General features: G+C 60.8%; 3 protein-coding genes across 7 annotated transcripts; 2 read left to right on the top strand and 1 right to left on the bottom strand.

The window, feature by feature from the left end:
* The first annotated feature begins 1,345 nt into the window (after window positions 1-1,345).
* COMMD4 (COMM domain containing 4) lies at window positions 1,346-3,981 on the top strand. Of its 2 annotated transcripts, XM_075431721.1 has the most exons (8): window positions 1,346-1,401; window positions 1,474-1,545; window positions 1,633-1,698; window positions 3,094-3,133; window positions 3,223-3,342; window positions 3,449-3,529; window positions 3,600-3,758; window positions 3,841-3,981. In XM_075431721.1, the coding sequence occupies exons 1-8, from the start codon at window positions 1,399-1,401 to the stop codon at window positions 3,879-3,881; spliced, it is 582 nt and encodes a 193-aa protein (XP_075287836.1). In that variant the 5' UTR covers window positions 1,346-1,398; the 3' UTR covers window positions 3,882-3,981. The 2 variants fall into 2 exon arrangements, with proteins under 2 accessions (XP_075287836.1, XP_075287837.1); XM_075431722.1 differs by lacking the exons at window positions 1,346-1,401; window positions 1,474-1,545; window positions 1,633-1,698 and adding an exon at window positions 2,421-2,430.
* An 88-nt stretch (window positions 3,982-4,069) lies between these two features.
* Window positions 4,070-13,873, top strand: NEIL1 (nei like DNA glycosylase 1). Of its 3 annotated transcripts, none has more exons than XM_075432290.1 (9): window positions 4,070-4,610; window positions 4,708-4,827; window positions 5,165-5,243; window positions 6,369-6,468; window positions 6,628-6,752; window positions 7,245-7,272; window positions 7,695-7,756; window positions 7,924-8,125; window positions 10,559-13,873. In XM_075432290.1, exons 1-9 carry the CDS (start codon window positions 4,192-4,194, stop codon window positions 10,630-10,632), a joined length of 1,209 nt encoding a protein of 402 aa, XP_075288405.1. In that variant the 5' UTR covers window positions 4,070-4,191; the 3' UTR covers window positions 10,633-13,873. The 3 variants fall into 3 exon arrangements, with proteins under 3 accessions (XP_075288405.1, XP_075288404.1, XP_075288406.1); XM_075432291.1 differs by lacking the exon at window positions 10,559-13,873 and adding an exon at window positions 8,281-8,633 and having other exon boundaries at window positions 4,073-4,610; XM_075432289.1 differs by lacking the exon at window positions 10,559-13,873 and having other exon boundaries at window positions 4,072-4,610; window positions 7,924-8,633.
* Window positions 8,886-23,833, bottom strand: MAN2C1 (mannosidase alpha class 2C member 1). Of its 2 annotated transcripts, XM_075432287.1 has the most exons (26): window positions 23,724-23,833; window positions 23,053-23,178; window positions 22,373-22,496; window positions 21,398-21,468; window positions 20,987-21,164; window positions 20,314-20,503; window positions 19,734-19,840; window positions 19,464-19,574; window positions 18,163-18,255; window positions 17,679-17,795; window positions 16,838-16,933; window positions 16,376-16,521; window positions 15,762-15,885; window positions 15,139-15,260; window positions 14,231-14,316; window positions 13,514-13,684; window positions 13,147-13,229; window positions 12,881-12,975; window positions 12,649-12,753; window positions 12,291-12,447; window positions 11,820-11,963; window positions 11,625-11,734; window positions 10,947-11,026; window positions 10,688-10,833; window positions 9,577-9,680; window positions 8,886-9,496 (listed from the first exon to the last, which is right to left on the bottom strand). In XM_075432287.1, the coding sequence occupies exons 1-26, from the start codon at window positions 23,816-23,818 to the stop codon at window positions 9,379-9,381; spliced, it is 3,099 nt and encodes a 1,032-aa protein (XP_075288402.1). In that variant the 5' UTR covers window positions 23,819-23,833; the 3' UTR covers window positions 8,886-9,378. The 2 variants fall into 2 exon arrangements, with proteins under 2 accessions (XP_075288402.1, XP_075288403.1); XM_075432288.1 differs by lacking the exons at window positions 22,373-22,496; window positions 23,724-23,833 and having other exon boundaries at window positions 23,053-23,142.
* Window positions 23,834-25,284: the final 1,451 nt, after the last annotated feature.

Below are 25,284 nucleotides of genomic sequence, written 5' to 3'. Positions count from 1 at the left end.
CTAGGTCTTCATTGCACAGCTCCAACCGCTGCCATACAATCTTTATTTCAGCTCCCACCCTAGAGTGAGTGCAGCTCCATCTCTGTCCCATCACCTCCAGCCCTAAGGTCGGTATTTCAGCCCCAGCCCCTGGTCTTTATTTCACCCCCAGCACCTCAGCAGATACTTCAGCTCCAGCTCTGTGTCCTGTCAGCCCCAGCCCCGCTGTCTGTATTTAGCTCCAGCCCCAGGGTCTTTATTTCCCCTCCAGCGTTCCAGCTCCAGCCCTACAGTCTGTATTTCTGCCCCAGGGTCTTTATTTCAGCTCCAGCCCTACAGTATTTATTTCTACCCTACCCCCAGGGTTTTTATTTTGGCTCCTGCTCTGCCATGGTTTCATCCTCAGCCCCATGTTTGGTATTTGTGCCCCAGCCCTAGGATCTTTATTTCAGCTCCTACTCTATGGTATCTATTTCAGCCCCACCCTTACACCTTTTATTTCAGTTCCGCATGTTACGATGGCTCCAGCCCCATCTGGGGCCGGGAACGGCCGCTTGGCCCCCAGTTCCCCCCCACAGGTGGTGGCTCTGGGGCTGGTTCTGAGCCCCGAAGCCCAGCCCTGAGCCATGAACCCCTCAGGCTCTGGAAGTGCAGGCCTGGGGCTGCTGTACCCTGGGCTGGGAGAGCTTGGGACTGGGGGGGAACTGTCCCAGGGCAGCCCCCACCTCTGAGAGTGGCACTGTGCCCGGCTTCACTTGGGGTCTTTCAGCTGTCACCATAGGGCACGTTCGGAATAACAGAATCAATTAATGGTAATGGATTTATTATTACCGTTAATTCTATTATTTTTCCATGCCCGACCCACCGTTGGAGTGTCCATCAGTGGGCCTGGGAGCTCTGGGAGCTGCAGCGTGGGCGAGTGGCGATGGGCCGGTGGTACCTTGGGCTCTTAACATCTGGATATGTTTTAATAAGGCAAACTAACAGTTAAGGCTAAGGTTAGGATTTCAGGATAGTTACTAACTCCTGAAAAAGTATTCAAGTGGCTTAGTCAAGGAACTGGTCACGGACTCGTTGCACCCAGGAGATCGCTGCCGAGTGGGGGTCAGTAAATCATCTCTCAGCAGAAGGACAAACGCTGGGGAGCTTCAGGCGAGGACGCGCGGGAGCAGCTGGCTCGGATGCCTTGCGTCCGCTGCGAGCGCGGCAGCGACCCGAGGCTGGACGTCCCCGGAGCCGAACTCGGCTGGCTGCATCACGAAGGATCCCAGCGACCCCCAGCCCAGGCAAAGCCCCTTCCCCGGGGAGTTTTGGGGCTACTCCAGCTTTAAAGCGGGGCGGGAGGGGAACTCGGCGGGGCCCGCCCGGGAGAGGTTCCGGGTCGCGGAGGCGGGGTGTGCAGCGGGGACCGGCGGCGAGATGGTGGGGATGGGATGGGGATGGCGGGCACGGGGATGGGGGCACGGCGGGCTCTGACCGCGCCTCCCCCCACAGCGCTTCCGCTTCTGCGGGGACCTGGACTGCCCCGACTGGGTCCTGGCCGAGATCAGTACCCTGGCCAAAATCGTTAAGTACCCCCCCACACCCCACCCTGAATCCCCCGGACACCCCTTAGACCCCCTGCCGAGCTCACCCGCCTTCTCCCCCCCACAGTCCTCCGTGAAGCTGAAGCTGATCTGCGCCCAGGTGCTGCGGGACCTGCTGGGGGAGGCCATGGAGGTGAGTGGGACCCCACTGCGGGATCACTGATATGGAGGGGGAGGCCGTGGAGGTGAGTGGGACCCCCCTGTGGGATCACTGATATGGAGGGGGAGGCCGTGGAGGTGAGTGGGACCCCCCTGTGGGATCACTGATATGGAGGGGGAGGCTGTGGAGGTGAGTGGGACCCCACTGCGGGGTCACCGGTGTGGAGGGGGAGGCCGTGGAGGTGAGTGGGACCCCCCCCACAGTGTCACCGGCGTGGAGGGGGAGGCTGTGGAGATGAGTGGGACCCCCCTGTGGGGTCACCGGCGTGGAGGGGGAGGTCGTGGAGGTGAGTGGGACCCCCCCAAGGGGTCACCGGCGTGGAGGGGGAGGCTGTGGAGGTGAGTGGGACCCCACCGCGGGGGTCACCGGCATGGAGGGGGAGGCCGTGGAGGTGAGTGGGACCCCACTGCGGGATCACTGATATGGAGGGGCAGGCCGTGGAGGTGAGTGGGACCCCCCTGTGGGATCACTGATATGGAGGGGGAGGCCGTGGAGGTGAGTGGGACCCCCCTGTGGGATCACTGATATGGAGGGGGAGGCTGTGGAGGTGAGTGGGACCCCACTGCGGGGTCACCGGTGTGGAGGGGGAGGCCGTGGAGGTGAGTGGGACCCCCCCCACAGTGTCACCGGTGTGGAGGGGGAGGCTGTGGAGGCGAGTGGGACCTCCCCCACGGGGTCACCGGTGTGGAGGGGGAGGCCATGGAGGCGCGTGGGACCCCACTGCGGGGTCACCGGCGTGGAGGGGGAGGCTGTGGAGGTGAGTGGGACCCTCCTGTGGGTCACCAGCGTGGAGGGGGAGGCTGTGGAGATGAGTGGGACCCCCCTGTGGGGTCACCGGCATGGAGGGGGAGGTCGTGGAGGTGAGTGGGACCCCCCCAAGGGGTCACCGGCGTGGAGGGGGAGGCTGTGGAGGTGAGTGGGACCCCACCGCGGGGGTCACCGGCATGGAGGGGGAGGCCGTGGAGGTGAGTGGGACCCCACTGTGGGGTCACCGGCGTGGAGGGGGAGGCTGTGGAGGTGAGTGGCACCCCCCTGTGGGGTCACCGGCGTGGAGGGGGAGGCTGTGGAGGTGAGTGGGACCCCACCGCGGGGGTCACCGGCGTGGAGGGGGAGGCTGTGGAGGTGAGTGGCACCCCCACGGGGTCACTGGCACAGGTTGGGGGGGCACGGTGCCTCCCTAACGAGCAGCGTTACCGGCTTCCGTGGCATTAGTGTGAGCCTCGGGGCTGGGAACGCTGCTAGGGCTAGTTGCAATGGCAGCGATGTTGAGCGCAGAGGCGGGTGTCGTTAGCATTGGCGTCGCTGGCATCATTAGTGTTGTGTTGCGTGGCTGTCCACACTTTCGGCCCCCGCTCTGCTCTCCCGCAGTACGAGAGGATCCTCAAGCTGACATCGGACGCCAAGCTGGGTGAGCACGGCCGCCGCAGCCCCCCCACTCCCGGGACCCTGGGACAGCAGGGGAGGGGGGGGGGAGCCTACCCACCATCTTGCCCACAGAGTCCGGGGACGTGAAGGCCACCATCGCCGTCCTCGGCTTCATCCTCTCCAGCGCAGCCAAGCACAACGTGGACAGCGAGTCGCTGGCGAGCGAGCTGCAGCAGCTGGGGCTGCCCAAGGGTAGGTGGAGGGGGACGGGACCCTTGCCGCGGGGTGGTGGCTGCTCCTCAGGGGTCCGGCCAGGAGCACGGTGGGTTTCTCCTCTTGTCTCTCCCCCGCTGCGCAGAGCACGCCGGCGGGCTGTGCCGCTCCTACGAGGAGAAGCAGAGCTGCTTGCAGGAGAGCCTGAGGGCCTGCAGCCTGAGGCGTGAGTGCGGGGTCTGGAGGTGGCGGGGGGTTCTCCGGGCACCTGCGGGGTGCTGAGGCCGCGGCCGCAGTCAGCCGGCCGGGCCCGGTGCGCTGGCGGGTGGATTACGCCCTCAGCTCCAGCGAGCTGCGGGAGGTGGATGAGCCCCTCGTGCACCTGAGCTTTGGCCTGAGCGACAGCGCGACAGCCTTCTCCCTCTCGGCGGACAAATTCCGGGTGCTGCTGGCAGGTGAGGCCGGCGGCGGGCACCCCAGCCTTGGTGGGGGGCCTGTCATCCCCCCGCGCTTCACACTGCCCTCCCTGCCCCGCAGAGCTGAAGCAGGCCCAGGCGCTGATGAACACCCTCCTGTGAGGAGCCGGCGGAGGGCAGCAGGAAGCCGGGGGCGGCTTTTCCCCGCCGTCCCGGAGGGCGAGGCCTTGTGGGGGGGGGGGGAAGCGCTAATAAAGGCACCGGTGGCCGTGACGGGCCGCGTCCCACTCCTTCCTCCGGGGGGGCGGGCGGGACTACAACTCCCAGCGTGCCCCGCGGGGGAGATGGGCGGGGCTACAATTCGGCGTGCCCCGCCGGCGGGACTACAGCTCCCGGCGTGCCCCGTGGGCGGGGCCTCGGGGCGGCGGGCGCCCTCCAGCGCGGGCGCTGTTGCGCCAAGTCGCAATAAAAAATGCCGGAGTGCCCGGAGCTGCACCTGGCCGGTCGCTACATCAACGAGGCGTGCGGCGGGCTGGTGTTCTCGGGCGGCGTGGAGCGCTCGGCGGTGGGCAGGGGGCCGGAGGTGCCGTTCTGCAGCGAGGCCTACCGCGTCAGGGCGGCGGCCCGCGGCAAGGAGCTGCGGCTGACGCTGGCCCCGCTGGGCCCCGGCGCGGCCCAGGCCCTCGTCTTCCGCTTCGGCATGTCGGGCTTGTTCCGGCTGTGCCCCGTCGCCGGGCTGCCCCGCCATGCCCACCTCCGCTTCGTCACCGGCGAGGACCCGCCGCGCGCTCTCTGCTTCGTTGACGCCCGGCGCTTCGGGTCGTGGCGGCTGGGCGAGGCCTGGCAGCCGGGCCGCGGGCCCTGCGTCCTCACCGAGTACCGGGCCTTCAGGTGAGCGGCTGCCGCCGTGCCAGGCACGGGCCGGCCCCGTGTCGTTGGGGGCCGCTTTGGTGGTGAACCCACCTCGTGCCCCGTGCTCCCGCTGCAGGGAGAACGTGCTGAAGAACCTGGGCGACAAGGCTTTCGACAAGCCCATCTGCGAGGCGCTCTTAAACCAGAAGTTTTTCAACGGGATCGGGAATTACCTCCGCGCTGAGATCCTGTACAGGTAAGGTGGGTCGAGCAGCCAGCTGACACGCCACGGGGGTTTGGCCGGCAAGAGTTTGCCAGGGCTTGATGGCTCCTTGGTAGATGCAGGCAGGTGGCAAAACCTGTGCATAACGGAACATGAGGAAGAACTTCTTCACTCTGAGGGTGATGGAGCCCTGGCCCAGGCTGCCCAGGGAGGCTGTGGAGTCTCCTTCTCTGGAGATATTCCAGACCCGCCTGGACGTGGTGCTGTGCAGCCTGCTCTGGGTGACCTTGCTTCGGCAGGGGGTTGGGCTGGATGACCCACAGAGGGCCCTGCCAACCCCGAACATTCTGTGATTCTGTGACTCTCTCAGGTCGAAGACCCGTCCCTTCGAAAAGGCCCGGACCGTGCTGGAGGCCCTGAAGGACCAGGAGCAGGCGAGGAGGAAGAATGTGAGGAACGCCTGGTGCTCTTGCTGGCTCCGAGAGGGGCAGGTTCCCAGACAGATGCTGTGCCGGGGATTTGTTTGCCTGTGGCCCTGTGGGACGTCTCGGCAGCACCCTGGGGTCCCGGGAGCCTCTTGCCTTCCGTGGAGGGAGCGGGACTGAGCTGAGCCGCGTTCCCCATTGGGGTCTGGGCTTGGCAGTGGGGGAGGTGGTTCGGTTTGCTTCCAGCCCCCCGGCTGCACTCAGCCAGCTGCCTTGCTCTGGCTCAGCTTCGGGCTCAGCCGGGCGTGCAGCTCCGGTTCAGGTCTGCTGATCTGGGCTTGTTCCAGCCCGGGGTTCGGGGCCAGTTTCAGTTCGTGTTTGGTTCCTCGCGCTGATGGGGCAGAACGTTGCCACCAGGCCCTGGCAGAGCTCGCACAGCCTCTGCACGCGCCGCTGTCGGGAGGGATTTGCTGCTCCCAGTCCAACAGCAGGCATTTTCCCTCACAGCTATAACGCTTGCCACACGGGATCTTTCTCCTCCAGCACATTATATACTGTCCTTTGCCACAGACACCCGTGCCTGAACACGTCTTTCCCCTCCAGCGGAGCAGCAAACAGGGCGCAGCAGTGCTGTAGTCTCACGCGTGCAGTGTTTGTTCGCCTGTGGCCAGGCTGCCGAACCGTGACTGCTCCCCTGGCACACGCCTGCGTGCTGCCCTGGCAGCCATCGCGGTACATTTGGGGTGGATGGAGAGGAAGGGGCGAGGGGAACAAACACCGTGCGAGCATAAAATCTCCGGGGAAGCCCACAGTAGAGCTCACAGCTGATCTTGTGGCCTTGGGGGAGAGGAAGTGGCTGTTTTAGCGGAGGCTGATAACAACATAAGCGACTTGAGGGCTGTTTTTTACAAACTGCTGGCGTTCCTGTGCACTAGCCCTCTTTCGTGTCTTCACAGCTACAGGGAACGTGCGGTTTGCAGCCTGGATGGGGGCTGGGGGGTGAGCTTGGCACTGGTGCGTGCCGTGGGGAGCGTGGCAGCCTGTCCTCAAGAGGGCAGGAGGAGATGGGGAACGCGGCTGCTGCTGGGGAGAGCCCGACAAGGCTGGGGGGCTGGCAGGTGACTTCCCTCCCCTTCTCCGCCCCTGCAGAATCCTTCCATGACACTGAGCAAGAAGCTGAAGGTGATGCAGGAGCACCCGGACCTCCTGGAGCTGTGCCACACCGTGCCCATGGAGGTCATTGTGGCGGGTGAGGCGACGGGACAGGGAGCAGGGGGACGGGGACAGTGGGGGGTGGCGGCGAGCCCTGGGCTCTGTGTTCCCAGCAGCAGGAGGCTCAGGAGGGCACCCCGCCACCACGGTCTCTGCTTCTTCTCTACTCCTGTCCTTGGCCTCTCTCCCTTCCCAGGGAAGGAGCTCCTGGACCCAGAACAGCCGGATAACTACGCCGCTTTCAAGAACTGGCTGCAGTGTTACCTGGTGCCTGGCATGAGCTCCCTGCGCGACCGCAGCGGCAGGACCATATGGTTCCAGGTAGGAGCCTGGGCTCACTGCCTGGGGCTGGCTGCCCCCCCCAACCACTTCTCCAAGGGGACACCAGCCTGTTTTCTGCTTCCCGAGACCCCCTCAGCATTACGCTGTGTCGTGGGAGGTCTCCCTTGCCGCCAGACTACTGTGACTGGTGGATGTGGAGGTGACAAGGACCCTCTGTGCAGTGGCCCAGGGGTGGCAGGCAGTCTGGAGCTGAGGGGCTGATTGCTCACGAGGCCTGGCAGCCCTGTTCCTCCCTCCTGCATCTGGGCAAGGTGCCGGGGAGGGGCCTTGCAGAAGGAGCAGGGGCTGAGAGGAGGGTCCCTGAGGCACAGGGCAGGCAGAGCAAGTCCGGCTCCCCCCAGGCTTCCCAGGGAAACGTGGCTGTTTCCCTGTCACTGCCTCGGCTGCTGGGTGGAGAAGGGGCATGCATTCTGCTGCTGCCACCTGCAGAACGACCGGGCCCCCGTCAATGCTCTGTCGCCTTCCTTGCAGGGAGATCCTGGCCCCATGGCTCCCAAAGGTAAGTGTCCGCTCGTCTCCCTGCGGGACCCGCTCTTGCTCTGGGAGGGCTGGAGCCTGGCCAGCCCTGCACTGGCGAAGGTGGGAGCAGAGCCCCTCTCCCTGCGGCACTGACGGGCCTGTGATGGCTGGTGGCACTAGGGGACGGAGCCCATTGTCCCCAAGGCTCCCTCCCGGCACAGCCGCCTGCCTGTGCACAGCCTTTGTGCCCACAGGGTGCTTTTCCAGGCCAGCACCTATGTCCCCTTCCTTGCCTGCCAGGCTGGGAGCTGGAGAGTGTGCTCTCCACCTGATCCAAGTGGTGTTTCGGCAGGGGAGGGAGTCTGGTGAAGGTCACGGTGCCGCAGCCCGTCCCCCAAGGCGCAGGCACTCTGCCCCGTCTCCTCCTTGCCTCACCTAACCCAGGCACGTCTTCTCGTGCAGGGCAGACACCTCGCAAGAAGCGTGCGCAGCTGAAGGTGGACGCCGAGCCTCGGAGCCCCAAGGTAAGACGCTTTGTGGTTGGTGTGGCTCCTGCTGGGGGTAGAGGCCGTCCCGTCCCCTGCTCAGGCCGCTCCCCAATTTCACAGCGGGGCTCCTGCGTGGAGTTTCTCATCAGCCAGCAGGCCAAGCACACTGCTGCTGCCAAGCTCTGGCCCCGATGTCCACCCAGGTCACCACGCATGCCTCGAAAAGGCGCCCCAGGGCTGCGGCGAGCCCCCTGAAGTCGGACGCCGAGGAGGAGGTGGCTGACAGGCCGAGGAGGGGATGTTCCCGCGGGAGGAGGAAAGCCACTGCTGCTCCGGCCTCGTCCGAGCCCAAGGCGCCGGTGAAAGCCAAGAGAAGCCGCCGGACGGCTGCGCGCAGGGGCAGAGGTGAGGCTGGCAGTCCCCGCGGCTTTGGAACGCCATGGGCGCGCTCCCTCGTGTCGGGGGGACGGAGCGGGTACCACGGGGCAGGAGCCCAGTGGGGCTTCGCAGGGCAGAACCGGGCACCCTGTCCCCTCTGACTTCTTGTTTCCCTGGCCCAGGCGCAGCCCCCGCCGTGTGAGTGCCACACGCCGCCCTTCTCCCAGGGGCGTTTTAACGGCTGCAGGAGTCTGGGGGCCTGGGGTCGTGCTGGGGAGAGATGGGGCTGCTCTGTAGCTGTGCTCATGCCCGCTTGCTACCACTGCGTCCTGCCAGTGCGGGAAGAAGTTTGGGTCGGTGATGGGGCTGATTTATCCAGCATCCTCCTGCTGTCCCCAGGCATTTGAGGGGGTAAGAGCCACTGCACAGCGTGCTGGACTGTGACCCTTCCCTCTGCCCAAAAGCAGATTCCCTCTTCCTGGCTGCTGCCTGGATCCCTGTTTTTAGCTGACTTATAAAATACTTTGTGTAGAAATTGCCGTGCATGCCTTTTGTGTGCTAAGGATAAACCCCTCCACTGCGCAGCCTCTTCCCTAAGTGGGCTGGAGCAGGCTTCCCCTCCACCTCCCCCCCCCGAAAAAAAAACCCCAAAGGTAAGCTCTGCCTCCCCCCTCCCAGGCATGAGATCCTGGTGAGGAGGACACCAAGAGAGCAGCAGCTACAGCTGGGAAGAGGCAGATCAGCGCAGTTACCTGGAAATAAGCTGAGCAAACAGGCTGGAGTTTGTTTTCATGTAATTCTCCTATTTTCTTCTGTTCCCCTTTCATAAGGCCAGTGCAAGAGGCAGGCACGGGGCGAGGGGAAGGACTGCAGTGTGTCTTTAAACTTGCTGCCCTGTTACAGCTTGGTGCTGCTTGGGTCTGGACAAGACGAAGGCCGAGACACAAAGCTGCTGCTCCCCAAGGCCGGCCAGGGCTGGAGCAGAGCCTGTGCGGGGCAAGCCAGCCTGTCCCACAGCCCCAGCCCACGCTTTGGCTAGCTGGGCGCTCGCTGGGGCCCTCCTGCCCTGGTTAGGCAGGGGTAGCTGTCCTCCCTTCCTGAAGGTGGTTCTCCACCGCTGTTCTCTGGTGGCTGGGTGGGTGGCGAGGGGGAGACGCTGCCCTTGGCTGGAACCACCGCCTGCTTGCACAGCTCTTGGGACGGGGGAAGCCCTGGGCTGCGATTTGGGCTCACGGTGTTGGTCCAGGTTGCTGCGGCGTCAGAAAGGGCGATGGACGGCGTCACTGCCTCAAGACCAAGAGGACGGAGAGCAGGCGGAAGGGTGTGAAGGAAAGCCTCACGCCCCGCTGCTCCAGCAGCAGGCGGCCTCGTGCAGCCGGACGCTCCAGGAGGTCGCAGCTGGGGAAGAAAGTGGCGCGTGAGGCTGAAGTGCCCGACGGCCATCGCCACAGGCACCCAGCCCTCCTGCAGGGACTTACAGCATCGCCTCCTTCACGGCGAGGGAGGTCTGGAGCCAGGCGTCCACCGTGCTGCCGTGCGCCTCGTACAGCCGAACCACCACAGCTTCAGGTCTGTCCTCAGCCTTTGGGGGGACAGTGCAAACGTTTGTTCGGAGAAACGAGATGGGCGCATCCGATCCAACACCTCAGGGTACAGCCCAACCGCAGTGACCGCGGCTGAGCGGCTCTGCCAGTGTGTGCATGCCTTTTGTTTTGTTCGATTGCCAAGAAGGCCAACAGCATCCTGGCTTGGATCAGGAATGGTGTGGCCAGCAGGAACAAGGCAGTGATTGTGCCCTGTACTCGGCACTGGTGAGGCCGCACCTTGAGTGCTGTGCTCAGCTTTGGGCCCCTCACTACAAGAAGGACATTGAGGGGCTGGAGCGTGCCTGGAGAAGGGCAGTGAGGCTGGTGAAGGGTCTGGAGAACAAGTCTGATGAGGAGCGGCTGAGGGAGCTGGGGTTGTTTAGTCTGGAGAAGAGGAGGCTGAGGGGAGACCTTATGGCTCTCTACAGCTACCTGAAAGGAGGGTGTAGTGAGGTGGGTGCTGGTCTCTTCTCCCAAGTAACTAGCGATAGGACAAGAGGCAATGGCCTCAAGTTGCGTCAGGGGAGGTTCAGACTGGATATCAGGAAAAATTCCTTCACTGAAGGAGTGGTCAGACGTTGGACCAGGCTGCCCAGGGCAGTGGGGGAGTCCCCATCCCTGGAGGGGTTCAAAAATCGTGTGGATGTGGCACTTCGGGACATGGTTTAGCAGGTGCGGTGGTGTTGGGGTGACGGTTGGACTGGATGATCTCAGAGGTCTTTTCCAACCTCAATGATTTTGTGATGCTACGGTGCAGCGTTAACGACTGTGGCTGCCGTACCCCTGTACAGGTGAGGATGCTGCCAGGATCCCCGGTGTGAGTGCCTGCATCAGCTGGCACAGAGGGGTGCTAACTCGCCTCATCCTCACCTAGCAGGACACACGAACCAGAGGGATCGCTGCTTCCGCCCAGCTGAGCCTGCCCACCACCCAGCAAACCGTGCCTGACAACAGCAGCTGAACCCACCCCACCCGCCCTCACGCTGCTGCCCTGGGGGCTTGCCTGCTTGACAGTCTCCAGCACCACGGCGGGTGAGCTGACAGCAAAGGCGCTCCAGGTTGGGCACTGGGCAGAGCCGGATGGCACCGCGTGCAGAGGGAAATTCAAGTTGTAGGCACACTGGATCACACGGGCGTCCTGGAAGGAACCTGCAACAGAAGAACCTCTCACCAGCCGCTCGGTGGGCGCAGCCGGGTGTGCTCATGCCGAGGCTCAGCGGAGCTCCTTCCATGCTACGTGTCCTGCTCTGCCTGTCACTCACCCTGGTGGGGCATCACGGCGTAGGAGAACTGGTGGTGGGCGATGTCTGCCGTGGCATCGGGGGACTTGGGCGCTCTCAGCCTAAGGCGGCGAGAGGGAGGTGAGGCTCTCGGTGGCATCTTCTGCCAGCCCAAGCCTGACGCTGTCCCCCTGCCACCCGGTCCAGAGCACTGTGACGAGATGACTGCCTCCCCCCACTACGTCGAGGCTGGGCCCCGAGGTGGGAGCCGACATGCTGCTGGTTTCTGGCAACAGCAAACAGACCCTGGACAGTCCCAGAAGCTAAAATCGACCTTTGAAGGATGTTTTCCTGTGAAACTTATGGCTGCTGGAGTCAAACTGAAACACACAGTTTCTCTCAGCTTTGTACGCATCCGTAACATTGCCGTTCCTTTCCTTTCCTCAAGTCTCCCCTCCTGGGGTATGTTTTGGCCAGCAACAGAAACACTACTTGGTGCAAACGTTCTCCTGAATTACCTATGAGCATTACTCACAGGAGTTACATTATCTTAGTCAACTGTAATTAAGTCAGCCAGAAGTCCTCAGGTGACAGCCAGCCACCAGACTATTGCCTTATTAACTATGATCCTTCAGGACCCAGCGTTGCCTCGGCCTCCAAGGGATGCCTCAGGCGGCCAGGGGACCGCTGCAGCTCCACCCCTGCTCCAACCCCACTCACAGCGAGAGGCTGAGGATGTTCCCATGGGCTGATGCCCCGTATTTGCAGTCATTCAGCAGTGCCACCCCGAAGCCGTGCTCGGAGAGATCGAGCCACTTGTGGACCCACACCTGCAGGAGGTACCAAGGGACGTATTCACCACACAGAGCTCCTGCCTGGGAGCAAAGGTAGCCCCCAGGCCACCCTTCCTCTCACCTCGAACCGGGCCCAGTCCCAGGACGTGTTCCAGTGCGTCGGCCGCTGCAGGTGTCCAAACTGGATCTCGTAGGTGGCGTTGGTGCTCCGGACTTGCACGGGGAACTCCACCTTGAGGAACTTGTGAGCCTCCTTCCACTCAACCTAAATGCGGTAGCGGAACATCATCATCACAGGGGCTGACAGGCAGGGGCTGCGCTCGTCCCTCCCCAGCTCGCACCCAGACCAGACCAGGTACAAGAAAACCATACTAGAGTCTGAACACAGAGGAAGTGGTGAGTTCCTCTTCCACCTTGGCCCTCAGAACCCCCACCCTTGGGCTGCCTCCCCCTAAGACAGAGGAGGACAGGCAGTGAGGGGCTCTGGGGAGGAAACAGGAGGGAGAACGTAATTCAGGTGCAAGATTCAGCTCCCCAGGGCCCTGCCTGCACAGCACAGATGTCCGTATCGCACGGCAGCTGCTGGACAGACCTGGGTCTGGAAGCGGAGGTACGGGCACATGGCATCCAGGATGATCTCCTGGGTTAAGGTGCTGCTTTCCCCGATCCGCAGGGAGAAGCTCGCACTTCCCCGCAGGCCCCCAGCCAGGGTGATTTCCAGAGGCTTCAGCAGCGTTGTCACTGGCTTCCTAGAGAAAGGGATAAAGGCAGAGCTGGTCTCAGCCTGGTAGATCCAGGTCCCCAGACCCCAATCCGGCCTCCTGCATGGGAGGCACCCAGTTCTCCAGAGCGAATGTTCTGTTACAGCTTTTGTTACAGCTAGGACCGATGGGAGGCAAGAACCTCAGAGCACAGACAAAATCCAAGTGCTGCAGGCACCGCTCTTCTACCTGGTTTCCAAGTGATAATCCATCACGTCCCAGGCGTCCCAGTACAGGGGAACATCATCAAAGAGTGCAAACTGGTTGGCGTAGCAGCTGTCTGGGACTGACTCTCTGGAACAAAGTGGAACAGAGAAACAGCAGCTTAAGAAGAACTGGCAGTGGAAAAGGGCATTCAGTAAGAAGACGACCTGAGAGGGGTTTGAGGAGCCCGGCTGCAGGAACCGGAGGAGACGCATACCTCTCAGAGTGTACAAGGCGAAGCGAGGTCAGGCGCCCCGCCACGTCGAGGCGGACTGCAATCACCCCGTTCTCCATGGCAATGGTGCCATCCTCCTTGGGGGAACCGACAGAAACAGATTTCACAGACCCACGCCCGCGGGAGCTGAGCGCCCCAATTGCAGACCTAGTGCGCGGAGTTGCTGTGGGCTGGATTCCCTAGATTTCTCCCCAGGCAACCTCTGACGCAGGGTACATCAACCTGAGGACAACTGCCGTTGCGCTTACCTGTTTCCTCACTGCCACAGGCTGAGGTGGCAGTGACGGCTCCCTCACGACAGCATAGCCCATGCTGGGGACTGTCACCAGAGCTGGAAAGCAAAGAGGTTCTGTTGCAACATCTCCCCCAGACCTAACCCTATGTCGCACTGTGCTGCCCTGCTGCTCTCACGTCAGACCTGCCACCTCCTGTCACACCCTCCTCTTCTTCATCCACAGTTCAGGGTAGAACTTGAAGTGGGATAAAGTCCCACGAAGCGATTTGACAAGTCAGTAAACCCTCCCCAGGGCAGGGAGAGGCAGAGTATTTCTCTGCTAGCTGTCTCCGCCCCTGTAAGAAATTCTGATACACTAGTTACCCCAAGGTTAGACATACCTAAAGTCTCTGTTCCAGATGGCCCAGTCCTTGAGATGACCTCAGTCCGCTCCCAGGGCAGAGTGTTCAACACGAGGGTGCTTTCGGCGCTCCCTGCCTTGGGCTGCAGCAGATCCCCACATAAGGACCGCACAGCCTCCTCCTGCAGCTGAATGCCAGCCCTGCGGATCTCTGAGCAAATAAGAGGCCCGGTGGGACCCAGCCAGGACATTTCTCACAGCCGAGAGAGTTTCTGGTGCTCCCATGCCACATATGCACACTTTAGCTACTTCCAGGCTACAATTACTAGTTATCGTTAGTATTAATCACTGTTATCTATTAGTAAGTAATTAAAGTTTATTCTTAACTTTGTTATTACAAGATTACAAAGAGCTATGCCAGCTCACCCAGAAAACTGTGGAGCTACAACAAAGTGAAGCTACTGCGAGTGCCTGTGGGCAGGCAGGAGCGAACTCCAGCGCCCACCTTTGCTGGGGTCTATCCCGGCATGCCAACAGCAAGCACAGAAGTCAATAACTCAGGATGGGTTTGGTTTTTTTTTTAATCCCTTAGCTCCTCTGCCAGTTCCTTGCTGAGTTAGCGCTATTACAGGAACATGCCTGCACATGTTCGACCCATAGCACCTGACAGTCCAGGACTGAAACCTCTGAAGCTCGACTTGGCAGGAGCTGGTGTGCTCCAACAGATCAGGGCCTTCTCGCCAAACCCCCTGCTCACCTGTGTAGTATTGCAGGGCATCCTCAACCACGAGCTGGATGCAGCTGCCTGGCAAAACGTCATGGAACTGGTTGAGCAGCAATAACCTAAAGCACAGAGCAGAAACCAGGTGACGAAGCAGGGGAGAGCACTGGATTTATTCTGGCTTACCAAGCCCTGTCTGCAAGATGGACAAACTTAATAACTGTTCCTTGTCCTGCTGTTAGCAAACGCTCGAGAGAAAAGGATTTTTTTTTGTAGCACCCTCTAAATCCCTTTATGTTAGGACTTGTCAACTGTCGTCTTAGTAAACCACAACCATGGGGAGTAAGAGCTAACGTTTTCATCCCTTGGGGCTACCAGATATATTGTTGCACAAGTTCAGACAAGTCCAAACTGGCGAGTAATCAGCTTAGGTCGGAAATGAAGCTTCCAGCCGGCAGAGTAGCGAGGCTTTGGAGCTATCTTCCGACAGGAGACTGAAGCGAGGCACTGAAGCACTTGCCAGGTGGAGCCCCGATCAGTTTATGGAAGAGGTTGTGTACACACAGTGCTGCGGTACGGAATCCGCACAGGTCCCCACATCCTAACCATGCGCCACTCTCCCACTCAAGAGAGGCAGCTCAGGTGAAGGACAGGCTGCGGGCAGTCACCCTTCTGGCTCCAGCTGAACAGGGCCGAGAACCAAGTGACCATCTCCCACCATCAGCCCACCGAGCTGCCCAGTAACTGTCCACACCAGTGCGGTCCAACTGGTCCAGGCTTGTTTTGGTGCACTGACAGCAAGGATTTCTACCCTGACTCAGGCAGGGACAAGGAGCTGTTGGGATGGGGAGTGGTGTCCCAAGAGCAGCCAGCTCTCACCCTGAAGTCCCCAGCCCTCACCACGTCCTGCCCCCGGTGCCGTCAGTGCTCCCGGTTGCCCTCACCTCCAGAGCCGCTGCAGCTGGCTGGCAGGATACTGGAATGTGCCGCCCCGCGCCAGAGCCCAGGTGCTGAGCACTTCAACGTCGTGGAGTATTCGCTCACACTCCCGATTCCCCTTCTTTATCTGGTGTCAAAGCAAGGAGAGAAGATGCTTAGGAAATTGGTAGCCAGGAGCGGATCTCTTGCAGCAAAAGCCCAGCTCCAGTGCAGGAAGGTCGGTTATTTGTAGGCGTCATGATGTTGCCACTACCAGCGAGTTCTGTTTTGCCACAGATAAAACTGAAACTCCCGGCACAGGACGTAGCTTCCCCTGTCTCTGTTCTCACCTGCCTCCCCTTCATCCGACTCTTCACCCAACCTCTGCAGCTATCTGCTAAAGTGACGGATGTGACAGCTATTGACCAAAGGGGCCCTGCTGTGTCCAGCCTTGCTTCTCACCCCTTGAAGGAGGTCTGACAACAGATCTGCCTTCTGGAGTCCTGGCTACAAGGTGGCTCCCACCACTGTGACCTAAAGGGCACTGCCTGAACCCTGGAGCAGCCTGAGCAGTAGAGAAGAGCACTGGGGACAGCCACCTTCCCTGGGGTGGGGGAGACTGCTGCCCCTGTCCCATGGACGCAGTCACCTGTGCCTGGGTGGTATAGGTGCCGTTGTGCAGCTCGAGGAAGAGCTCTCCCACCCAGGTGTGCAGCTGTGATGACTCCTTCTCCAGCACAGAAAAGAGTCGGTCAGGAGTGGAGATCTGAACCCTGCGGGAGAGATGCACAAACAGCGATCAGCCAGGGCAGCAGCCTGTGACACGGCTGACAGTGAACCCTGACCAGCAAGGCGACAGCCCTGGAACTGAGGACTCAGAAACCCCGACACTGCCACACACACCGGATTCTCCCCAACCTCCTCCTAGCCTTCTCCCACTCCGTGCCGCTCCTGCTGCCTGCCTTGGGGACAGGGACGTTCCCCAGGCAGGGACAGACTGCCAGGCACCACTGCCGTGCTGGCCATTCGCCCCACAGCTCAGTGGAGGGCTCACGAGCAGTCTGAGGCTACCCCATGTACCTCTTCCTACAGCCCTCAATGATGGAGAGGCTCTGTCTCCCTGACAACCCTTCCTAGCCCTCTGCTCGCCCCGCTTGCTCCCTGCCCTCCTTCACACCCCCTTTCCTTTGGCGCTGCTGAAGGCCAGGCCTGGCGCAGAACAAGCGCTCCAGCAAGGAGGGAGGAAGGGAGCTCCCCTCTCACCTTGGCAGCCCGTCTGTGTCACTCATTCTCTTCATCCTGTCCAGCATCTTCTGCGTCGGGCCCCCGCCTCCATCTCCAAAGCCAAAGAGGAGAGCGCTGTGGTTCACAAGTCCTTTGTCCTTGTTGTTCTTCACTGTTTTCAGCATCTAGAAGGAATTTTGGGTGGCTGCAATCCCCCGGTGCCCAGCCCCAGCTCCCACCGCTCCACACAAGACAGCCAGGTCAGCCTTCGGGGTGCAAAGCCCAGTCCTGCCTCTCCTCCTCTGCCCAAACTGCAAAAATCAGGCACGGACACATCTCAGAGGCAGGCAACTGACTGCCAGGCACCCGAACAGCCTTTGCCCAGCAATGCTGCCAGCTGTCCTGCTCCCTTCGCAGGCAGTGCCCTCTCCTAGGAGCCTCAGACCTGGCCCTGAGGGGCTGGCACTGCACTTCACGCGCAGGTCTGGCAATCTCACTCACCTCCTCCACTTGCCCGTGCATCCCATAGGAATCGCCAGGTGGGAAATGGGTCAGGACTCGGGAACCATCAATGCCTTCCCAGAAAAAGGTGTGATGCTGGAGGGGAGCCAAAGGAAAGCGCGGTGTCTCATACAGCCCCCCTGTCCCACGCAGTGCTGGAACGCTCTGCAGCACAGCCCCACTGTTCCCAGGAGTTCCCAAAAGGAACTCTCTGGTCATGGCAGTACCAGAAAGAGAAATTCACCCTTAGCTCAGTGTTTCGAGGCTCCCAAACTCACCTCCCACGCACGCGTGTGCGTGGAGGGCATGCTTCAACCACATCAGCACAAAGCTTGTGCACTAAAAGCCCGAGCTTCCTTGCAAGCCCTGGCCAACACACAAAGCCCGGCACCTTTGTCACCAAGGAAGTGCACAGGTGATGGGCGCTTCACAGCCCCCTGAGGACTCACACCGGGCCTTCACTTTCTCTCCGTGGGGTTGTGGGATGCCCTGACAGATCAGTGCAAGGAGACAGTCACATCGTCGGATGAGGAGTGCCACAAGAGCAGGTGACAGCAGAGGAGCAGCTGGGTTTGCTGTCTGGTAGACCTGCATGCAGTTCGCAGCTTCCCATCTGGAAGCAGAGGGAATGTGTAGGCCGAGGGCCTAGCTGGGATCTCTAACCGCGTCCTTCCTTTCCCCTAAACGCTGACAGGACATTGCTACCAGCATAAACTGGTGGCTTCTGGAAGAAGAGCCTGTGTCAGCTGAGCTGAAGGACTGGCCCAACCTGTAGCACAAACAGGCCCAGCCCTGCAGACACACTCGAGCAACCCCAGGGAGGAAGGGAAGCACAGCTCACCGGGAAGGTGTTCACCAGGTTCCAGCTGAGCTTCTGCGTGAGGAACCGCCTGATCCCACAGCCACGCATTAGCTGGGGCAGCTGAGCCGAGTATCCAAACGTGTCCGGCAGCCAGAACTGGGAGGAGGTGCGACAGCAGCGGAGGGAGAGAGGCAGACGTGAGTCACACTGGCCACAAACCGCAGCCTAAGCTCGTGGAGGGTTTCTTGGTAGTCAGGCCTTCTTGCAGAGGGGACAGAGGATGTGCTAGAGGAGGAGCAACTCTAGAGACCTGCCATGGACTCAAAAGCAATATAACCAAGGCCTGGGGCTGTGCTAACTGCCCTGATACACGGGGAAGTAGATATTTACTCATCATGGCTTTAGCTGCCAAGAGCAGGCCAACGCGAGGCACCTGAACAGCGTATCTGCAGAACCAGAGAGAAACCCTCATGCACAGCAAGAGGTGGTGTGTGAGGAAGGGGCGCTGGGAAAGAGCAAGTACCTCTGAGCAGATCCGGCCAAACTGCTCCTGGAAGAACCGCTGTCCCTGGAGGAACTGCCGCACCATGGACTCCCCGCTGGGCAGGTTCCCGTCCTGGGGGAGAGCACAGTGATTCCATGTGGCGAGCCAGGCGCCAGGGCAGGGGACGTCTTGTGAGCACCCCGTTCCCACACGCTGCCATCCTGACCCAGCAGATCACGGGGACGATTAGAACAGAGCTCGGCAGAGGGCAAAAGGAGGAACATTGCTCAGCAAGTCCAGACCAAAGCTCCTTTCTCGGGGAATGAGATGATCTGGGAGAGGGACAGTATTTTTGCTACACTAGGCACTGCAGACAGCTGCTGTTTGCTGGGCCTGGAGACCATCCCCAACCAGACAGGCTCAGCAAAGGCTCTGCTCTCCCCTTCCAGTGCCAGGACTGGTCCCAGAGGGATGGTGACAGGACAAGCTGGAAAGTTGGGCAGAGAGAAACCTGATGAGGTTCAACAAGGGCAAGTGCAGGGTCCTGCACCTGGGGAAGAACAACCCCATGCACCAGTACAGGCTGGGGCGGACCTGCTGGAGAGCAGCTCTGCGGAGAAGGACTTGGGAGTGCTGGGGGATGACAGGTTGACCGTGAGCCAGCAGTGTGCCCTGGCTGCCAAGAAGGCCAATGGGATCCTGGGGTGCATCAAGAGGAGTGTGGGCAGCAGGTCGAGGGAGGTTCTCCTTCCCCTCTACTCTGCCCTGGTGAGGCCCCATCTGGAGTACTGTGTCCAGTTCTGGGCTCCCCAGTTCAAGAAACATGAGGAGCTACTGGAGAGAGTCCAGTGGAGGGCTACAAGGATGATGAGGGGACTGGAGCATCTCTCCTACGAGGAGAGGCTGAGGGAGCTGGGCTTGTTCAGCCTGGAGAAGAGAAGGCTGAGAGGGGACCTTAGAAATGCCTCTAAATATCTGCAGGTTGGGTGTCAGGAGGATGGGGCCGGACTCTTTTCAGTGGTGCCCAGCGACAGGACAAGGGGCAACGGGCACAAACTGAAGCAGAGGAAGCGCCAGCTGAACACAAGAAAGAACTTCTTCACTCTGAGGGTGATGGAGTCCTGGCCCAGGCTGCCCAGGGAGGCTGTGGAGTCTCCTTCTCTGGAGATATTCAAGACCCGCCTGGACGTGGTCCTGTGCAGCCTGCTCTGGGTGACCCTGCTTCGGCAGGGGGGTTGGGCTGGGTGATCCCCAGAGGTCCCTTCCAACCCCTACCATGCTGGAATTGTGTGATTCTGTGCTGGGAGGGTGTGGCGAGCCAGGCTCACCGTGCTTCTCACCATTTCCACCCAGGTGCCTCCAACAGGAATGAACTGCCCCTTCACCACGAAGTCCCGAATCTGTGCGTAGAGCCCGGGGTACCAACTCCGCACCCACTCGAACTGCTGCGCCTGCCACAGCACAGAGGTCAGCCTCAGCTCCCACCACACCGACGTCCCTCCTCTCTGCAACTGCATGGGACGCTCCCGCTCATCCCCCCCCGTCTCATTTTGGGCCATGCTGGGGGAGCAACAAGCAGAAGGAGAGGTCCCCAGAGGGAGATCACTCACCTGGGAGCAGGCGAAGGTGAGCTCCGGATTGCGCTCCATCAGACGGACCACCGTGACCCAGCTCCGAGCACACTTACGGATGGTCTCTTCGAACGGCCACAGCCAGGCTGCAGGGACAGGCATGGCCCCACCGCGGTTACTACTCGGCACAAGCTCCCCTGGGAACGGGGCTGTGCTGCCTGTCGTGGATCAGCCAGGGAAAATGCTAGGGCAAAACGCTGTCCTTTGACTTAGGGTCTGACAGCAACGCAGCCTGGGGCCTCCAACTCCCACTCCTCCTGCTGCCTCTCTGCTGAGACCGAAACCCCTCCGGGGTCTGGAAATCGAGGGGTGAAGTCCAGCAGCTGGCAGACAGCGGTCTGTAATTCACCCCTCATCACCAGCCCCACTGGCGCTCCAAATGGCACAGCTAGCTAGGCACACGTTCCCCTGCCTCGGCGACAGACCAGCACAAAGGTCCCTTTCCCTTCCCTCAGGGCACAGCACCCAGTGCCTGGAGCCCAAAGGCAGCCAGCTCTCCCCTTGGGCAGCATGCCCTGGCCTCCCGGTCAGCAGGGAGGGAACGCTGTGCTGCTCTCACCAGAGTCAATGTGGCAGTGACCCACGGCATGGATGGTGTGCTGGCTCTCGCCGTTCCTCTGGCTGAAGATCGCCGCAGCCAGGTCACGGGCAGCAGGGAAGGTGGAGGGGTCCATAACGTCACAGGCGTTGACCATCTGGTTGGCAGCGTACAGTGCCTGGAAACTCCTCTGGTTTTCCTCCCCGAGGAGCTGGGATTGGGGGCAATAACAGCTTGACTCAGAGCTCAGCACACCCTCTGGCTCCAAGCAGCTCTCTGCACCAGCTCAGATGCCACCTGCCTCAGGGACAACCTGCTACCTCCACCCAACATCTGACTGCCAGCGGTGCCAGGTAAACACTGTGCCCCTGCTTCGCAGACACAACCGTACGTCCTTACTTATGAGCCTTCTAAAGCCAGGTTATGCATACGCCCATCCCAGGGCACTCTGGTCTAACAGATCCTGCCTTCGAGTGGAATGTGGGTGAAAAAAACACCTTTGGCTTCTCCCTGCTCAGTTTTCTCCTACTGTAGACAAGATCAATTGCGCTAAAGCAGCAGGAGCAAACATTTGCTCCTCCAGGGCCTCCTGGTGGAAGGAGACAGGTCAGGGAATGGCAGGAGAAGGCGATAAAATGAAGTTGTGGAAGGAGGTGGAAAGGGCGAGAGAAGAGAAGAGAATGAGCTCACAGACCCGGGCCATGTCCAGCAGTATTTCCAGATCCACCAGCAGTTCATAGACATCCCTGTTGAAGACGACCAGCTCAGCCTTGCTCAGGGTGAACCTCCTGTCAGGGTCCGGAGGGGCGATCATACTGCCCTTGCCAGCTCCGAAGAGACCGTTGCAGGCCAGCTCCACATACAGCGTCAGACTGGAGAGCAAAACACAACCATCAGGGAGCAGACCACAGGCAATCAGCCGGGAAAGTCCACTCCCCTCCCTGTGGTGGGACCGGCCCCACCTGAACAACAGACAGAGCTGCCGAACGCCAGATACTTCTCAGAGCACCTGGATGCAGGTGAGGATGTCTCAGCCTGGCCTCCTGGCTTTGAACAACACCAAGGTGGCCCAACGGTGGGGGTCCCGGCCACGCTGGCCACCCACCTGTGGGGCTCTGTTTCTTTCAAGCTGCTCGTCAGGATGTAGCTGGTCTTCTCGCCTTCCTTAGTCAAACCCTGCAGGGGGAGGTGGCACATTTAACACACATCTTCAGGGGGCCATGACAGCAGCTGGATGGGCAGGACAAGACACACCCGGCTGGATGGAGGGTCCTGGCCCCACGTGCCCTGGGACAATGCTTCCCACAAGAACAACAGGCACGGAAACTGCTGCTGCTGCCCCAACAGTGCCACAACGCCCCCGGACACCACTGCAGAGCAGGGCAGGGCTGCAAAATGTCACCTGAGCCATTCCGCCTCCCCAGAGCAGGACAAAAGTTGACCTGTGTGACAAGAGTCTGTCCCACTGTTCATCTGTCCCACTGTTCTTGGCAGCAGTGGGGATTCACACCTCAGGCCCAGTGCTTGCCTAGCCTTCTTCCAAGATGCATTTGCTAACGCCTAAGCAAAGGATTTTCAGCCGTTAATGGTTTGCAGACCAGAATTTTAACTCCTGGCGGGAAGCTGGCTCTAGAAAACAGACTGAAACCCACCACCAGCAGCAGGCTTGCCTCTCTGGGTGAAACTCTGGAAATAGACTACGAGAGTAGTCTTCTCTCCCACCCCGCGTACCAGACTCTTCACAAACACCGCGCTTCTCTGGACAGCAGTTTCTTCCCTTTATTTAAAAACAGCTCTGTTGCGGATTACCACTTGAGGCTAAACAACTCTACAACTACATATCCTGCTTCTGTTTCTCTTTGTGACCACTCTCTCTAGACCTCTGATTATTCTTGGTTCTTTCCTGTTGGCCCCTGTGTTATTTTGCGCTCCCCAACACAAATAGGCATTCCTCTGGAGAGCACATAACAGGAGGGGGTTTCTTCTGCTGCCCCACTGCAGAGGGCTAAGGGAAATAACCACTCTGTATGCAGTGGAGCGGCTGGCACAACCAGCACACCCCTGACCCACGTCTCCTCACCTGGACAGGCTGGGCATCTCGCCACACCATGCCCTCCCCGTCGCTCTCCCACACGAAGTGCACTTCCCGCCCTGCCCAGCCCGGGGGGATGCTCAGCTCCACCTTAAACCAGCACGTCTCCCACCTGGAAGAGAGCAGGCAGCACACTCAGCCCACCGCGAGACCTTCCCCCGAGGGAAGCCACAGTTCCTCAGAGCCTCCGTGCAGGCTGCGAAGAGGCACGGCAGTGCCAGCGGGCGAGGAAGCTGAGAAGGCAGCACACAAACCCCCTGGTGCTGGTCCCAACCCAGCCTCCTCTGCAACCGAAACAGACAGTAGCATCGTGTCTTTGACCACTGCTGGCAAAAAACTCCGATCTTCTCCCAGCCCTGACAAAGCACACAGATCCCATGCAGAAGCAAGCATCAGGGTCACAACCACGACTATGAACACGAGCTCTCAGCAGTGAACTCGGCTCTTCACTCTCCTTGGAAACAGACACATCTCAGCCTGTTTCCTCACGAAATCTCCTCTGGGCTTCTAGGCAGACACCTTCTACCGAAAGCTCGCAACAGGGAAGAGGATTATAATCTCACTTCTTCGCCACTGAGAGCTCATGAGGGTTCATGCGCACGAGTAAGACTGAAGGTGTGAGCTCCAGCCCCACCATGCTCCCAGCTCCATCGAAGCCTGGTACTCACGTGGGCCCGAAGGAGTCTCCCACTTCAGCCGGTCTGAATTCCTGCCCAACGGCCTCATGGTAAGGGATGCGCTGTGGCATCTGGAAGCAGGAGAGTGATGCTGGCGGACAGTGATCCCCAAAAAGCCTGCAGCAGGAGATGGTCGGGACACCATTAACAAAGCCAGTCCTGTGGGGACCAGCCCAGGGCGGGGGGAATAGAGATCTCCCCGCCTTCCCAGTGTGGCTGTACCACCCTGCTACCACTTCACAGCCTCACGGCACCCACTGACCAGCAGGGCAGCAACCTGCCCCGGCAAAGGGGCCTGCCAGAGCTCCCAGCAGTGAACTCGGCTCTTCTCTCTCCTTGGTAACAGATATGCCTCGGCCTGTTTCCTCATGAAATCTCCCTAAGGGCTTCTAGGCAGACCCCCGCCCCCCGCGGGGGGGCCCTGTGCCGCGGCACCCCGAGGCAGAGCTGCGGGCTGGCTGTGCAAGGGAGGGGTGCTTTGTTCACTTAAGCCCCCCCGAGCCCCGGCCTGGGGGCTGCGGCCTCACGGAGGGGCCGGCTGCGGTGGATGGCGGGAGGGGGGGACACGGGAGCAGGCCCGGCCGCAGCGCGACCCGCCCCGCCTGCTGCCACTACCCCGGGGATGGCCCGAGGGGACTGCGGGGAACGCCCCCGCCGCCCACCTGCCCCGCAGGTTGCAGTCGGTGAAGTAGATGTCGGAGATGAACTTCTCCACCCGCTCCAGCACCGTGCGCCTGTCCTTCGGCGCCGCCATCATGGCGCGCCCGCCGCGCTCTGCGCATGCGCGGCCCCGGGCGCGCCCTCCCCGGATGCGAAGCATGCGCGGTTCCCTCCACCGCCCCCCCCGGCCCGGCTACAGCGCATGCGCAGAGGCGGCGCGGCCTTGCGACCGGGGGAAAGGGCCGGGCCTGCCTGGCTGCGGGGCCGGTCTGTCCCCGCCGTGCCGCCTTCGTGAGGAAAACGGACGGCTGAGGGGTGCCCCCCGCCACCGCGATCCGTGCGTCGGGGGGCTATCCGGAGGCAGAAGCCGAGCGCAGGCCGGAGTCTAGTCTCCCGCTCCCTCGGCCATTCTGCACCCGCCTCTTTCTCCCCATCCCCCTTTTTCCCTCAGAAGCAGCCCAGAATGTCACTGCGTACGATCGGGAAGGAAGGAAGGATCTGTAACGCGACCATTAGCCCTGATATTTTAATGGAAATACCGCACTACAGTCAACTTTACAACATTTGTATAGAAATCACACGGATTGTGGGCCGAGGATCGCGTTACAGAATACAAAAAAGCGAGTTGAAAAAGAAGGGAACTCCCCCGAACCTCTGCTATTGTACAGGCTGGGAGCAGCGGTGGGACGTCAGAGGGCAGCCCCCTCCCGCTCACTGACGTGCAGGCACAGGCTCCCGGGACAAGATGCCTACCAGCAGCAGCAGCTGCCGCCGCTGCTCCCGAGCTGGTCAGAAAGTCCAAATCACCCAAGCATTTTGCTTCCAGATCACCGTGAGGATACAACAGGGGGGAAAAAAACAGGGGAAAGAGAGAGCAGGGGAGCACGCGTGAAACCCCTGAAGCGGAAGAGCACACGCGACAGCCCCTTCCTGCCTGGTTACAGCGAAGGAGGAGAAACAAGACGGGTAACATATTGCTGGCAAACTGTGAATATTCTCCGCTGGGCTCTTCCCTCTGTCCATAGGAGGCTGCCGTTGGAGATCTGCCTGCTGCACGTCGGCTCTCCTGGCGAGGCACAGGTCCCCCTCCGCGCCTGCTCCCCTCTCGCCCCGGCTCCCTGCCTGCGGAAGGCAGGGGAGACGATCTGCTGTCTTGGAAAAACCAAATCCCCGGGGAGAGGATTCAGCAGCGGCAGAGCCCTGCTCGCGTCTGCCCAGCCAGGGAGGACGGGAGCCTGGTTCGGTGCTTAGGACTGGCAGCATGGATCGTGCAAGGAAAGCCGCTTCCTTTGAGGAGGAGAGACAGTGCAGTTGTGTCTGTCATGGCTTACAAAGTCCATGCCGACTTTTTTTTTTTTTTAAATCAGAAACTTCCCCCATGTTTTAAATATCTGCCAGCGCTAAACTTCTATACTTAAAAAAATATATATTCCATATGTGGATTTCACTAGTGAAATGCACCGAGACGCGCCCCCGCCCTTCTCTTGCACGCACGCACACACCACACACAAACACACACGCACAGCAGCTCTGTCAAATACTGGCTGGGTACTTCACAGGATG

This window comes from Opisthocomus hoazin, chromosome 10 (genome assembly GCF_030867145.1).
Source record: "Opisthocomus hoazin isolate bOpiHoa1 chromosome 10, bOpiHoa1.hap1, whole genome shotgun sequence".
Lineage (NCBI taxonomy): Eukaryota > Metazoa > Chordata > Aves > Opisthocomiformes > Opisthocomidae > Opisthocomus > Opisthocomus hoazin.
Note: the sequence above shows the minus strand (reverse complement) of the source record. Positions and strands in the feature narration are given on the sequence as shown.

Excerpts from the sequence above, each read along its gene's own strand:
- COMMD4 (XM_075431721.1), top strand. Across the intron at positions 3,134-3,222 it reads GACATCGGACGCCAAGCTGG|AGTCCGGGGACGTGAAGGCC; the intron begins GTGAGCACGGCC and ends TCTTGCCCACAG. Across the intron at positions 3,759-3,840 it reads ATTCCGGGTGCTGCTGGCAG|AGCTGAAGCAGGCCCAGGCG; the intron begins GTGAGGCCGGCG and ends CCTGCCCCGCAG.
- NEIL1 (XM_075432289.1), top strand. The coding sequence starts at position 4,192 with ATGCCGGAGTGCCCGGAGCTGCACCTGGCCGGTCGCTACATCAACGAG. Across the intron at positions 4,611-4,707 it reads ACCGAGTACCGGGCCTTCAG|GGAGAACGTGCTGAAGAACC; the intron begins GTGAGCGGCTGC and ends CTCCCGCTGCAG. Across the intron at positions 7,273-7,694 it reads TGGCCCCATGGCTCCCAAAG|GGCAGACACCTCGCAAGAAG; the intron begins GTAAGTGTCCGC and ends CTTCTCGTGCAG.
- MAN2C1 (XM_075432287.1), bottom strand. The coding sequence starts at position 23,818 with ATGATGGCGGCGCCGAAGGACAGGCGCACGGTGCTGGAGCGGGTGGAG. Across the intron at positions 20,504-20,986 it reads TACTGCTGGACATGGCCCGG|CTCCTCGGGGAGGAAAACCA; the intron begins GTCTGTGAGCTC and ends CCCCAATCCCAG. Across the intron at positions 12,448-12,648 it reads GATTATCACTTGGAAACCAG|GAAGCCAGTGACAACGCTGC; the intron begins GTAGAAGAGCGG and ends CCCTTTCTCTAG.